The sequence below is a fragment of the Convolutriloba macropyga genome, chromosome 14 (assembly GCF_964194025.1).
Source record: "Convolutriloba macropyga chromosome 14, txConMacr16.3, whole genome shotgun sequence".
NCBI lineage: Eukaryota > Metazoa > Xenacoelomorpha > Acoela > Convolutidae > Convolutriloba > Convolutriloba macropyga.
In genome coordinates this window covers 20,131,522-20,145,587 of record NC_134481.1, presented here as the reverse complement: position 1 = coordinate 20,145,587, position 14,066 = coordinate 20,131,522, and the positions used below count along the sequence as shown (strand labels likewise).

Genomic DNA, 14,066 nt, shown 5'->3' with positions numbered 1-14,066 from the left:
CAGTTGAACAGTTGCGCTCTTCTTTTGACCGCTTCATAAAGAGATAGAAGTTTTGCTTTACTTTTAAACATTGATACCTATGGTTCTAAAACATCATCAAAACTAAACTGTTTATTTAAAATTATTCTCTTCTTATCGTATTATTTGATTCGTAGTCATATCTTGGATCAGATTACAATTAGTGACGGTGCATCTGGGTCAATTGGATGAAGTCCAAAAACTGCGCGGTGAGGTAAAAGAGCTCCAATCCGGTAAGACAACCTTAGAGTTGGAGGTGAGAAACCTCAAAGAGATATGTAATGACCTGAACGAGCAACTTAGGGATAGGGAACGATACTTAAGCAAGGATTGCGTAATATTAAAAAATCCTCATTTCGACGCACTCAAACACGGTGGTTTTTTGAGTGATTTATTGGCATTTTTCGAGATTATCTGGGCGTACAACATGTTGTGTTGTTGAGTCATGACTAAAAACGTATCATGATATTTCTTGATTTGATAGCTTGCCTTACGGATTAATGCCATCAGTCATTGTAAAGTTTGTCATATTGGAAGATAAACACGAAGTCTAAGCCTCTCGATGGAAATTAAATAAACAAATGAATCCATTGAACGGGAAAAAGATGTTAATTAATGAGCGGTTACAAACTATGGAAGCTAAACTATGGCAGTCTTTGTCCGACATGGGCTATATAACTTCGTCAAACAACTGCGTAGTATCAATTAAGTGCTTGAAACACAACGGAAATACTACTTACGTGCCTGTGAAGATTTTTAACGAAGTTCAAGCTCTGAAAAACCCAATGAAACAAAACAATTCAACTGGAATCGTTAAACAAAGGAATAATAACAAAAGAGCCGCTAAACAAGAATCGGATGATAAAAGAATCAGCCGACTGTATGCTCTTTCTCCTGATATGGAAAAACAATTTCTTAGCAAAAATGCCCAAGAATGTTCGACGGAAGTTTACAATGGCTTCTAAAATAGTAAAGAAATCAACTAAATACCAATACTGAGGATAACAAACCCAAATATTTATGTTTCTGTCATTGTCCAATATTGAGCAAAAAAACCTAGAGTGGTAAAAAGTTATTTTAGTTTTTTTTTTATTTTTTCTTAAGTTTCAGAGAACTTGCGATTTGCAGCAGAATATCACGAAGCATCTTTACTTATGTTAATGTTTCATTCCTTTTTTTTGAAGTAGATGTAGGACACAGGCAGTAAAATGTTTCACAATTTTCTATGATTTTTTTACAATTGCCTGAACTGTAAATTCAAACAAGAGTGCGTTTGTATTTGACATTGATACGAACCGAAACTTCATTTGATTAATTGGATAAAAAGTGATTCATTAAATGAAAATGAATGATTGTGTTTTTGAGGGTTTGCAATTTTCTGCATTTCCGCTGAAATCATTTCATATTGTCGCCTGCATTTAATGTGAGAGCGATCATATAAGTCTCACGATTTTCAGTGAACTCTTGTTGCTCAACCAAACGAAGAAAAACTTTCAAAAAGAACCACATTTTAAGTCAATCTCTAAGAAAAACTATAAAAACGGGACTTAAGTAGTATGGATCGAAAGTTGATATGCGAGCGTAAATTAAATACCTAACAACCTTATTACGTAAAACTGTTAATTGAAGTGAAAAGGTAGCGGCTCAGAACGTCTCTATATATCAATTGCAGCTACTACTGCAAAACATTCGCTCATTAAAACAAAATTTTGATGTGTTCCCAGCAACTTTGGAAACAATAAACTAACCCGAGATTGTTTGTTTTAGTGAGACTTGGCTGAATCACGACATTGAACCTGGTTTATACAAACTTGTTGGTTTCAAATCACTGCGCTATACTAATAGAACAAGGACAGGGGGAGAGTTTGCATCTTTTTACAGTACTAAGCTTAATCATGAATTGTTTTTTGAGAAACAGCAGGACAATCTACAAATTCAAACAACAGAAGTGACCTTAGAAAATCAAAAGAATTTTTTTGTTAAAGTTCTGTACATGACACCGAATAGCACAATCTGCTCTTTTTTGAACATTTTGGAGCAACACTTGACGCATCGTAACATCAAGCATCCATCCCAACCTTTAGTATGCGGTGGTTTTAATATTAATATATTGACTAATAACAAAGACAGCAAACTATTAACTCGTTTACTGCAATGTTTACACCTTCATTTATTCAATGAAAAGATACCCACCAAAATTACAACAATTCAAATTCCAGTATTGACTTAGCTTTTGCAAACTTTAAAACAGAAGCAAAAGTTTAAGAATTAAAAATTAGTGATCATTCTGCATTATTGATAGAACTAGATTTTCTGAGCTGCGAAAATTCTAGTAACACTAAAATCGAAATGAGAACATGGAAAAAGTTAAACAAAAAAGAAGTGTTGCTAGATGTAAACTACTGGCTATGGAAAAAATTTATGGAAGCTGCGCCGGGCTTTAAATTCAAGGAAATTGAGGAAAACTGGCAATAACTTATTGAAATAATTAACGAGTTCATTAAAAAATTTTTGCCTATTACGTATGTCCCATCTAAAAAATCGCAAAATGAAAACAGTTGGATGACTAGCAGGATTAAGAATGCACTTTTAAAGATAGAAAACTTCTCAAGGAATACAGGAGAAATCCAAATGAACTCAAAGCAGAATATTTTTGAACCAAAATAAATTTGTAAAAATCTTGTGCAGGGAGGCAAAATCCCAAAAATATAATCAAAAATTAAACTGCTCAAGCAATAAAAACTTCAATCATTTTTCTGTGTGATCAACTAGTTAAAATGCAAAGCAAAGTTTCTGATTGTCCAACAGAAGACGAGTTTAAAAAACACCTCACCACGAGTGGAAAAAATTTGTCGGAAAATTTTGAAAATGGTTATCACAATGAAATTCCTTGCCTTGACTTTACTTTATATCTAGAGGATTGCAATGGAATAGAAATTTTCAATATTTTTGCCAGCCTGAAAGAGAAAAAAGTACAGATATTTTTGAACACTGTAATTTCCTTCTGAGGAAATTAAATCCTGCAATTTGTGAATGGATTGCAATGTTGGTAAACCAGTGTTTTCTATCTGCAAATTTTCCTGAAATTATAAAAAAAAGCAAATTAATTCCTATATACAAAACGGGAAAAGCAAACAATGTGAACAACTATCGCCCAATCTCTATCATTCTGGCACTGGCAAAAATTTTGAAAAGATTCTTTTTTCCCGAATTAAACAATTTCTAACTAAATACAAATTATTAAATGCTAATCAATTTCTATTCTGGAACAAAAGAAGTACAATTGATGCAATTTTAATCGTAACAGAGAGAACAAGAGCACTTTTATCAGAAATAAAATTTCCGCGATGAAATAAATTTTTAAATAATTTTTCGAATCATATTGTTGAAAATGGAAAAAGTTCGTTGATCGAAAAACTTGCAAAAAAAGGCAGATACCTTGAAATGGAAATTGACAATGAACTGAAATTTGATATACAGTGCGAAAAATTGTTAAAACGTGCATCAAAAATAGCATCTTTTGTATATCATATGCGTGTCTTTTTCAGCAGCAAAAAGTGATACCACGTTTATAGAACATACATTCAACGAATTTATTAATATGGAGTTTTAATTTACGGCACTGCGAACAAATAAATTTTAATCACGATTGAAAAGAAAAAAAATGATGATTCGAAACTCTTTCAAGCTTAAAAAATATGAAAGCCTGGCTAAGATTAAGGAGAAATTTAAAATCTGCTACGTTAGATAACTACATATCTATGAGTTGTTTAAGTTATTAATAAAAATTCTGAGAGGAGAATCGGAATACTCCGATATTAATAATTTTATAACAGAAGAAGAAGACTAAAAGTCGCAAAACAGCACTAGTAGGCTGAAAAGTTTGAGAAACAGAGAAAAATTAACTTCAATTAATGAAAGAAAAATTGAGATTAGGGAACGGTTTGTTTTCAATTAATGTGTTCAGTTGGACAAAAACATTTATATATCCTTAATGAGATGGAAAAAAAGGGGGTTGGATAAAATGTTGCACGATTGCCGGGATTTGTATATATGTGATTATGGTCATCTCTTAAGTTTATTCTGGTAGCATTTTTTTCTCTATTCAAAACAAAAAATACCGGGGCTTTTTTTACAATGATTTGGCCATAAATCAGAAGTCATATTTTTCAACTTTTTGTAATTATGACTGCAATGAGACTCATCAATTGTTTGCTCAGGAGATATCACTCGAAGGACTAAATGTCTGCATGATGCTCTCTCAAATGTTGTAATTTTTGCTAAATATATACTTTGACTGTATTTTCAGCCTTTTGAAAAATTTATTATTATTATTATTAAATTCAAATTATTGTAAAAAATCTTTTCTGCCAATTTTATACGAGAACGATTGGTCTTGCAAACATTCGTAAAATTGATTTCAAACTAGAGACTGTTCTTGCTTTAAATCCGAGGTTTCTGTTCATCTATGTGTTCAAAAGTTATCACAAAGCTCATTTGAATTACTAAGGTTGTATTTCTTGAAACAAGAACAATTTTGAATCATACAGAAACTTCTAAAAATAGATTTTTGGTCAGCCCATTTTTAGACTATGCTTCAACTCCATTTCTCGAGCTGAAATTGTCAAGTAGCTTTGTCAAAAATTGAAATCCAGGATTGTCTGTTTTTTATTCATAAATCATCTTCCGTCATGCTCAATGACTTGGTTTTCTACTGTAAACAAAGATGTAGAAGAACGGTTGTTATATTGAAACGTACAAGTTTAATTGTCAAGTTGAAAGCAGGTCCATCCAATTTGTCAACATTTTTGATGAATCCTGATGTGCAAAAATTTAGGAAACATTTGATCAGATTGAAGTTTTATTTTAGATCGCATGAAAATTATGCTGTAACTGAACGGACGTTTCAAATGGTGTCAAAAATTGGTCAACAAATTTTGTTACAGCCACCACAACCTTTACAATGTCGCTGCGGGCGTAAGAAATACCTTTTTTAAAAATTTTCAATACTTTCCCATAACTCAGTTTTCGCGTTTAATAACAATGCTGCATAGTATTTTATTGCTAATTTCCAACATTGTCAATTGTTTTGTATTCAGAACAAAATGGTACAAAAAATCACGGCCATAATTTTTAGGCTGTCAAACAAGGTTAGTAAATAGTGAAAATAGAGTATAAAAAACATATAGGGCTTTGCTTTGGCGAAATATCAGAGCACTCAGCTAACTGATTACTTGATGATTACTTTATTTTACCTTGAGCTAAAAATGAGAAAAAAATTGGGAGCAACCTCATTCTAGTCAACATTTGTGTGACGAGGTTTCAAAAAACACTATTATTTTATTTTGAAACTGATAAGTTATTTCTCATAGTTTTTGATTTCTACTTTCATCTTTGGATTAAAAAATCTCGGTGTTTTCATATATTTTTATTGAGTGAGTCAGATACTCATTTAATGCATTTTGTTTCTCCGCAAAGAAAGAAAATAATTCCGTTATATGTGATAATGATGTTGTAAACAAGCAAGAAAGCTTAATGGGGTTAAGTTTTTTTTTCTATATCTCGTATTTGTTCTATTTTCTTTATCTCCAAGCGGTCAAAAACGGATTCTTCCACTTATTGATAGAATAATTTCTGAAGTGCTTGAAAGCAGTAATTTTTTCTTTTTTCTCATTTTTCTGCTTTACAGACTGAACATCCGAAAAAAACCTGCTTTCCAAGAAATTGCCTTTGTCTTACAGACAAATGAAAAAGTTTAAGTATGAGTACCGGTACCATATGTAATCAGGCCTGATTCAGAAAAGAAAAAGCTAGATTACCTTGAGAAAAATGTGTTTTGCAAAGTAACTAAAAACATTAGAAAATCTAACTTGTTTCCTAAGATCAAAAATAATTTTGATTTGGATTCAAATCATATTGGGATAATTTGACTTTGTGTTTTGCTTGATATTAACTACTCCTTCACTAGCCTGAAAAAAAAATGTTTCAGAAGAGAAATCGAAGATGATCACAGGGTTGTTTCAGATTCTGATCAATTCAAATACAAGGCTGCTAAGAGAACACTCTAGTGTCAATCCCTGAGGTTTTTTTGACAGACAAAAATGAAAACTCCAAGAAAAATTCCACAATTTGTTGACTGAAAATGAAGAACTATAGCTAACAAAATCGTAACAATGCGAAACATTAAGTTACACATTAAACTACATTCACAAGCAAACACACGATAAATACTAATCACCAGTGCTTCAATAGTTTGAAAAAAATTATTTTAAGGCGACAAATTTCAAAATAACGAAAAACTCGTTTGAATACTTAACTTCTTTCCCAGGCAATCTAGATCTAAAAACCTTTGATATGTATCCTACATACATAGCGGGACTCTCGACTTTGAATTTTGTTCGATTTCAACCTCTACTTGAACAGTTTGAAAAAAATTTTAAGATGTCATTTTGCAAAGTTCCCTGTTGAAGAAAAATAAGAGCTATAATTTATGAAATCGAGAAAAATGCCAAAGAACACCCACAAGCAAACACACGATAATTTCCAACAGTCACTCCCTGTATAACTTGAAGAAAGAAATTTCAAGGCGACAAGTTTCAAAATAACGAAAAAATGGTTTGAAAACTTAACTTTTCTCATAGGCAATATAGATCTAAAAATTTTTTGAAATGTGTTCTACATAACATAGGGGTATTTTCGACTTGGAGTTTTGTTCGATTTCAACCTCTTCCTAACTAGCTTGAAAGAAACTATTGTTTTGAAAAATCATTTAGCAAAATATCAAAAAAACATTAGAAAAGCTAGGCTAACTTGTTTCCTATGGTATAAAAATCTTTTTAATTTGGATTCAAATAATGATAAGATAGTTTGAATTGGTGTTTTGCTTGATACGAACCACTCTTCCACTAGCCTGAAAAAAGATTATTTTAAAAAAACATTTTGCAAAACTGCGAAAAAACCGTCGGAAAACTTCAATTTTAGGCTACCTGGATCGAAAATCAGAATTAATTAAACCTGCCACAAATCAAGTGGATTAATTTTTTCTTACTTTTCTGTAAACTATGGGCCTGTACATTGGGATCCATTCGCATGCTCTGTAGATGATACAGGCAGTTTAATGTGTAAAAGTGCAAAAATTTATTTAATCCACTTAACCCGCAAACGCTATGGTTTTTTTAATTTTCGGTTTTCAGCTTATGTCTTTTTGGGACATTTTAGACAGGTACCTGTAGACACTTTTAATTGTTATCTATCTACCTATGTTAACTTTGGAATGATTTCACTAAGCAGATAGACCCAGACCATTTTGTTTTGTAATAGTCTGAAAATGATAGCGTGGGAATCTCAGACACAAACTTCAGTTATCTGTAATGCGTAACATTAAAGCAAACTGTCATAAACTTAAACTAAACTTGAACATAAAAGTTCAGATTTTGCAGCTAACCTACTTTAACTTAGAGTGTAACCTTTGACCGAACTTCAATACTTAAATTTGTCCAATATTGACGGATGAAAGTTAAATTATTTTTGCTAACAGGATGAGAAAATGAATATTGAACCGCAAACTGAGCCGATCAAATTTAACAAGCAGTAATTATTGATTTAAAGACTGTTGATTTAAATGTTGATTTGAAATTTGAAGTGAAAAATTTAACAAAAACATTGTGACAATGTCGACTGAAACTCGAGATTTGATATTTTATATTGTCTATCCAATCAAATTACTTCTTGGAATTTCTGTTTTCATCACCAATTCATTTATTTTTGTCATTTTTGTCAGGAAACAGAAGAAAGAGCCTTCTGATTGGCTGATTATGGCCAATTTAATGATAGATGCCTTGCACGGTTTGGGAATGTGTATTCCATTATATCTTTTCAAACCTGTAGTTATGATAAAAGGGTCGTTTGCATTTCAAAGTTTCATTTTCTTTTCGTTAGTTATGTTGATACTTATGACCGTTAATAGGTACGTTGCTGTTACAAGACCTCGGAAGTACAGAAAGTGGTTCGCAAAACGTTATATTTTTCTAAGTTTTTTCGGAATTGCGTCATTGACACTTGCACTTTTCTCAGCTGTTGCCTATGCACTGTTTGTTAAGAAAGTGGTTGAAAAATCGATAGTTGAGTACTGTAGAACTCAGTACATTTATCGGAGGTATTATCATGAAACAGAATATGTCTTTTATTTTGATGTTTTTGATTATAATGGTAATATTCTTTACCATAAAGGAGAAACATACGGCTTCTGGGATTACGAATACGTTCCCAAGGAGATCTGTTCTCTGAGAACAATAGAAAACGAAAGGACCCTATTAAGCGTACATTTCTTTGTGCTGTACGTATGGCCTCAATTTCAATTCTGTCTTGTTTTAATTAACGTTCTTCTTATGTGTTTCGTTTACAGACAAATTTCGAAGCTTTTTAACCTCAAAACGAAATTTGGGTTTCGCAATCGGTTCATGAAATTTATACGACAACTTTTTAAAGATGACAATAGAAGCAGTGGGAAAAGAAGAGCGGAGAGTAGGAGGAAAACGGCGCTTTTGGAAATCCAGGAAACGAATTTTTCTGGCGATGAGAAGCAGATAAGCCAAGATCACATTGGTGAGGCATTAATTTGAAAATTTAATTTAAATGTCTTTGTTTGCTGTCTCAATTGGACGCTAAATTTTGATTAACAGAACCCTAGTCGAATGTAAGAGTTAATCTTGTCATAAAAGTTTTGAAGTTGTTCATAAATTTGTTGATGAATTTTTATATCTCTTTTTGCCAGTCACACTAAATAGAGTTAAGGTAAATCTACCTTGAAAGAGTTAAGGTAAACCATTGTTAAGGTTAAGTTAAGATAAAGCTCACATTAACTTACCTAAACTTGAGTTAAGGTAAAAATTTACTGTAACTTTGTTAAGGTAAAATAACCTTAAATTACTTTAAGTTTTTTTGTAACGTTCTGCAGTAAAATTACCAGAAAGATGTTAAGCCTGCTTAACAAAACTGAACACGCCTCCAATACTCATCTTCGAGTCGTAGAAATAGATCAAATAGACGATTCCAAAAATTTGCTCCAAAAACCCGAACTTTTTTTCAAGGTGAAATTTGTAAATGGTCACATGAACAAACCATAACTTGCCTTAAAAACAGCTTAAATTTTTAACTTAGGTTTTAAGGTAAACTTACCTTAACTAAAAATTATTTATCTTTAAAGTTCAAATTAAAATTAAGGTATTTTGGAGGTGAATTTCAGACGTTCTTTCAGATATTTTTTACCTTAAATGTTAATGTATTTTTTAAGGTAAGTTCCTGTATTTTTACCTTAACTGTTCAGGTGTGTTGTTCAGGTGACTTTAAGGTATGTTCAGGTAAAAGTTCAGGTGGTTCCCCCATGTCAGGTAATTTTCAGGCAAAAAGGTAAGATAAGTTAGGTTCAGGCAAGGCAATACCACCTGAACGTGTCAGGTAAGTTTAGGTGTTTTTCAGGTTAATTTACCTAAATTTTAATTCAAGTTTGTTTTAATAACACAGATACCAAGCCAATTTGTTTCAACCAATCGCAGAATTATGTTATTAAAACATTTTTTTAAATTAAAAGTATATTTTTAATTAAATACTTTGAGCTTCAATGGAAATGCAATTAATCTTCGATGAGTTTTTTTTGTGCAAACTCTTTGTGATTTGGAATTTTGATTTTGATCTCTCACAAATTTTGATGATCCTTCCAGAAAATTAGTTGCCATTGTAAAAACGTAAAAAGGGGACCAACCTAGCTCAATAAGATCATCCTGCGTCTAGAAATATAATTTTAAAGCTGTTGTTTCCACCTTTAACGATATATTCGCGAAATTTAATTTCCTAATTAAAAGAATTCTTAAGTATTTTACTTCTGATGGTATCAAAACTTTGGGACATCTTCAATCTTTAAATGACTTTTGGTAAATAAATTTTAGACTTATATTGATGTTGAACTTGGAAACAAATGATTTCTAATTATTATGCTTTCTTCGAGTACATTTATCGGAGGTATTATCATGAAACAGAATATGTCTTTTATTTTGATGTTTTTGTTTATAATGGTAATATTCTTTACCATAAAGGAGAAACATACGGCTTCTGGGATTACGAAAACGTTCCCAAGGAGATCTGTTGTCTGAGAACAATAGAAAACGAAAGGACCCTATTAAGCGTACATTTCTTTGTGCTGTACGTATGGCCTCAATTTCAATTCTGTCTTGTTTTAATTAACGTTCTTCTTATGTGTTTCGTTTACAGACAAATTTCGAAGCTTTTTAACCTCAAAACGAAATTTGGGTTTCGCAATCGGTTCATGAAATTTATACGACAACTTTTTAAAGATGACAATAGAAGCAGTGGGAAAAGAAGAGCGGAGAGTAGGAGGAAAACGGCGCTTTTGGAAATCCAGGAAACGAATTTTTCTGGCGATGAGAAGCAGATAAGCCAAGATCACATTGGTGAGGCATTAATTTGAAAATTTAACTTAAATGTCTTTGTTTGCTGTCTCAATTGGACGCTAAATTTTGATTAACAGAACTCTAGTCGAATGTAAGAGTTAATCTTGTCATAAAAGTTTTGAAGTTGTTCATAAATTTGTTGGTGAATTTTTATATCTCTTTTTGCCAGTCACACTAAATAGAGTTAAGGTAAATCTACCTTGAAAGAGTTAAGATAAACCATTGTTAAGGTTAAGTTAAGATAAAGCTCACATTAACTTACCTAAACTTGAGTTAAGGTAAAAATTTACTGTAACTTTGTTAAGGTAAAATAACCTTAAATTACTTTAAGTTTTTTTGTAACGTTCTGCAGTAAAATTACCAGAAAGATGTTAAGCCTGCTTAACAAAACTGAACACGCCTCCAATACTAATCTTCGAGTCGTAGAAATAGATCAAATAGACGATTCCAAAAATTTGCTCCAAAAACCCGAACTTTTTTTCAAGGTGAAATTTGTAAATGGTCACATGAACAAACCATAACTTGCCTTAAAAACAGCTTAAATTTTTAACTTAGGTTTTAAGGTAAACTTACCTTAACTAAAAATTATTTATCTTTAAAGTTCAAATTAAAATTAAGGTATTTTGGAGGTGAATTTCAGACGTTCTTTCAGATATTTTTTACCTTAAATGTTAATGTATTTTTTAAGGTAAGTTCCTGTATTTTTACCTTAACTGTTCAGGTGTGTTGTTCAGGTGACTTTAAGGTATGTTCAGGTAAAAGTTCAGGTGGTTCCCCCATGTCAGGTAATTTTCAGGCAAAAAGGTAAGATAAGTTAGGTTCAGGCAAGGCAATACCACCTGAACGTGTCAGGTAAGTTTAGGTGTTTTTCAGGTTAATTTACCTAAATTTTAATTCAAGTTTGTTTTAATAACACAGATACCAAGCCAATTTGTTTCAACCAATCGCAGAATTATGTTATTAAAACATTTTTTTAAATTAAAAGTATATTTTTAATTAAATACTTTGAGCTTCAATGGAAATGCAATTAATCTTCGATGAGTTTTTTTGTGCAAACTCTTTGTGATTTGGAATTTTGATTTTGATCTCTCACAAATTTTGATGATCCTTCCAGAAAATTAGTTGCCATTGTAAAAACGTAAAAAGGGGACCAACCTAGCTCAATAAGATCATCCTGCGTCTAGAAATATAATTTTAAAGCTGTTGTTTCCACCTTTAACGATATATTCGCGAAATTTAATTTCCTAATTAAAAGAATTCTTAAGTATTTTACTTCTGATGGTATCAAAACTTTGGGACATCTTCAATCTTTAAATGACTTTTGGTAAATAAATTTTAGACTTATATTGATGTTGAACTTGGAAACAAATGATTTCTAATTATTATGCTTTCTTCGAATACACTTGACACAGCTGATATTTTTGTTCTGTGCCCTTGTTTTGAATTTTTGAACAGAAAAATAAAAATAGACCTCAAAATGTTAGTTCTTCCATTCTCAGACAAAAAAATTAAAACTTGACCGCTACCTGCCATGAAGTTCACAGAATTTAGAACTGATTAAGTAGATCTCAATAGAAGAAAAGTAAGAAAATTTCAGATTTCAGAAACGGCAGAGTTCTTTTTAGTACTTTTTTAAAATTCAATTGTGTGTTTTTTTTTTGCAAAATGTTGACACAATTGTACCAATTTCTACTTTACTAGAGAAAAAATTGACTATTGATTGTATACTGATCAAAGTTATGTTCATTCTTAATCAATTTTTAGTTCTAAATGAAACAGAAAACTTAACAAAAGATTAACTTTTTCTTTCCTTTTACTACAAAACACTTTTGAAAACCAGCGCCGAATAAATTCATGAAACAAGTTTGCAGTCTATATTTTTTTACCCAGTGAAATGCACGTCTACAAATCACTGCTGATTAAAAAGTGACATGGACATAGCTGTGATACAGTACTGATCCAAGTCTTTCAATTTGACTGCTCAGTACTGATTAAGACTCCACGTTCAGTTACATTTTAGCCTAGTACGCTGACATCAAGTACATATTACAAAAAATTTCCTGTGGGTTGCTAAAAGTGTTCTTCTTCGTAAACAATGTTGTTTTTGAAACAAAAATTATATAAAGTTAAATTAATGCTGCCTCGACAGATCAAATTCTCGCCAGTACAACAATTGGGTTGTCTAATCAAACAAAGGTTGAAACTCTGCAGATGAAAACAGAAGACAGCCGCTCTGAAGAATCACTGAGCCTGGCCAGCGATATTTCCAGTGCATCGTCCAGCGATGAAGATTCCGAGGTTGCTCAACCAAAAATGGATCTGCAAAACATCAACCAAAAGAAAAAATCAAAGAAACTTCCAAAATGTATGAGTTACAAAAAGACCACCACCTTAGCGTTCTTCTATGTGGGACTTGTGTTCATAATAGTTGCTCTTCCAACGTCTCTTTTCAACGCTTGTGCCTTCTGGTATCTTCTTATATCTGGCAAAGTGTCGGAGGTGTTTACTGTTGGTTACTGGGTATCACAGACATTCTACGGGTTCGTGTTTCTTATTAACCCTTGTCTCTATGCGGCTAGTAATAGATATGTGAAAGGAACTGTTCGGAATGTCAGTAATCGACTGTTTGGATGGTATTGTTGCTGCAAAAGACCAAACTGAAAATAATTTTTGACGTCAAAATGAAATGGAACTTTTAATGTAATTAATGCAGATTTCAGTTTTGGTTGTGAATTCAATTCATTGTCAGAATCTGCTCAGCTCAAATCAACAAAGTTCAATAATTAAAAAAAGTTGAGATTTATAATTCCTGCATAGCATTTACATAGCTGTGAATGGAAAATTTTTCCTCGTGGATCCTGGCGTCAACCCTAAAAATCAGTATAAACGAAAGTGTGTTTAGTCCGGTATATGGTTGTACGAAGTTGTGATTTTAGCAGTGATAGCAGTGAAAGCCGTGACATTTAAAATGCCACTGCTGAAAAGAGCTGATCTTACAAAGTTTTACATTTTAGTTTCGCCAGTCACTATAACAAATTCTAAGATTCGCCACTTTCGCGTTCAAACTTTCATTCGGTCATACTTTCACCTCTGAAAACTGCCAATCTTGCAAAACCGAAACATATAATTCAGAATAAAAAGGATTGAATCGGCGCACTGCAAGAAGATTTTATTTGAAAGAAAGCAAGAAAGTGATTTGCACATCATGCACTGAGCTGCTTTTTGTTAGAATTGCGGTAATTACGGTGGAAATAATAATCTACAATCAAATTCATAGCGCTTCCAACAACAATTTATGAGAAAAATTTTCTCATTTTTTTGCATTCACCACTAAAAACAAATTCAGTTTTCTAAGCGAATAGTTTGCGATTTTCATTGCTTCGGCAGTGATATATAGCAGTTTTTTTTGCTATTTCTAAAATACCTGTCGTTGTTTGAACAATGATAAATCTTAGTTGCTTTGTATAGAGACGTATGAGAACATATTTTATTTTCCCAGTTGTTAACTATTGTTTTACTTATCTTTGAAATTTTTCAAATTTAAGAAATTTAGCGTAATTTTGAACGTTTGCTTTTTTGATC

The 14,066-nt window shown here is 31.9% G+C and overlaps 1 protein-coding gene across 1 annotated transcript; it reads left to right on the top strand.

Annotated features, from left to right (window-relative positions):
* Window positions 1–10,138: 10,138 nt before the first annotated feature.
* Window positions 10,139–13,239, top strand: LOC142353040 (uncharacterized). Its single transcript, XM_075405229.1, has 2 exons — window positions 10,139–10,484; window positions 12,634–13,239. The coding sequence occupies exons 1-2, from the start codon at window positions 10,268–10,270 to the stop codon at window positions 13,143–13,145; spliced, it is 729 nt and encodes a 242-aa protein (XP_075261344.1). The 5' UTR covers window positions 10,139–10,267; the 3' UTR covers window positions 13,146–13,239.
* The last annotated feature ends 827 nt before the right edge of the window (window positions 13,240–14,066 follow it).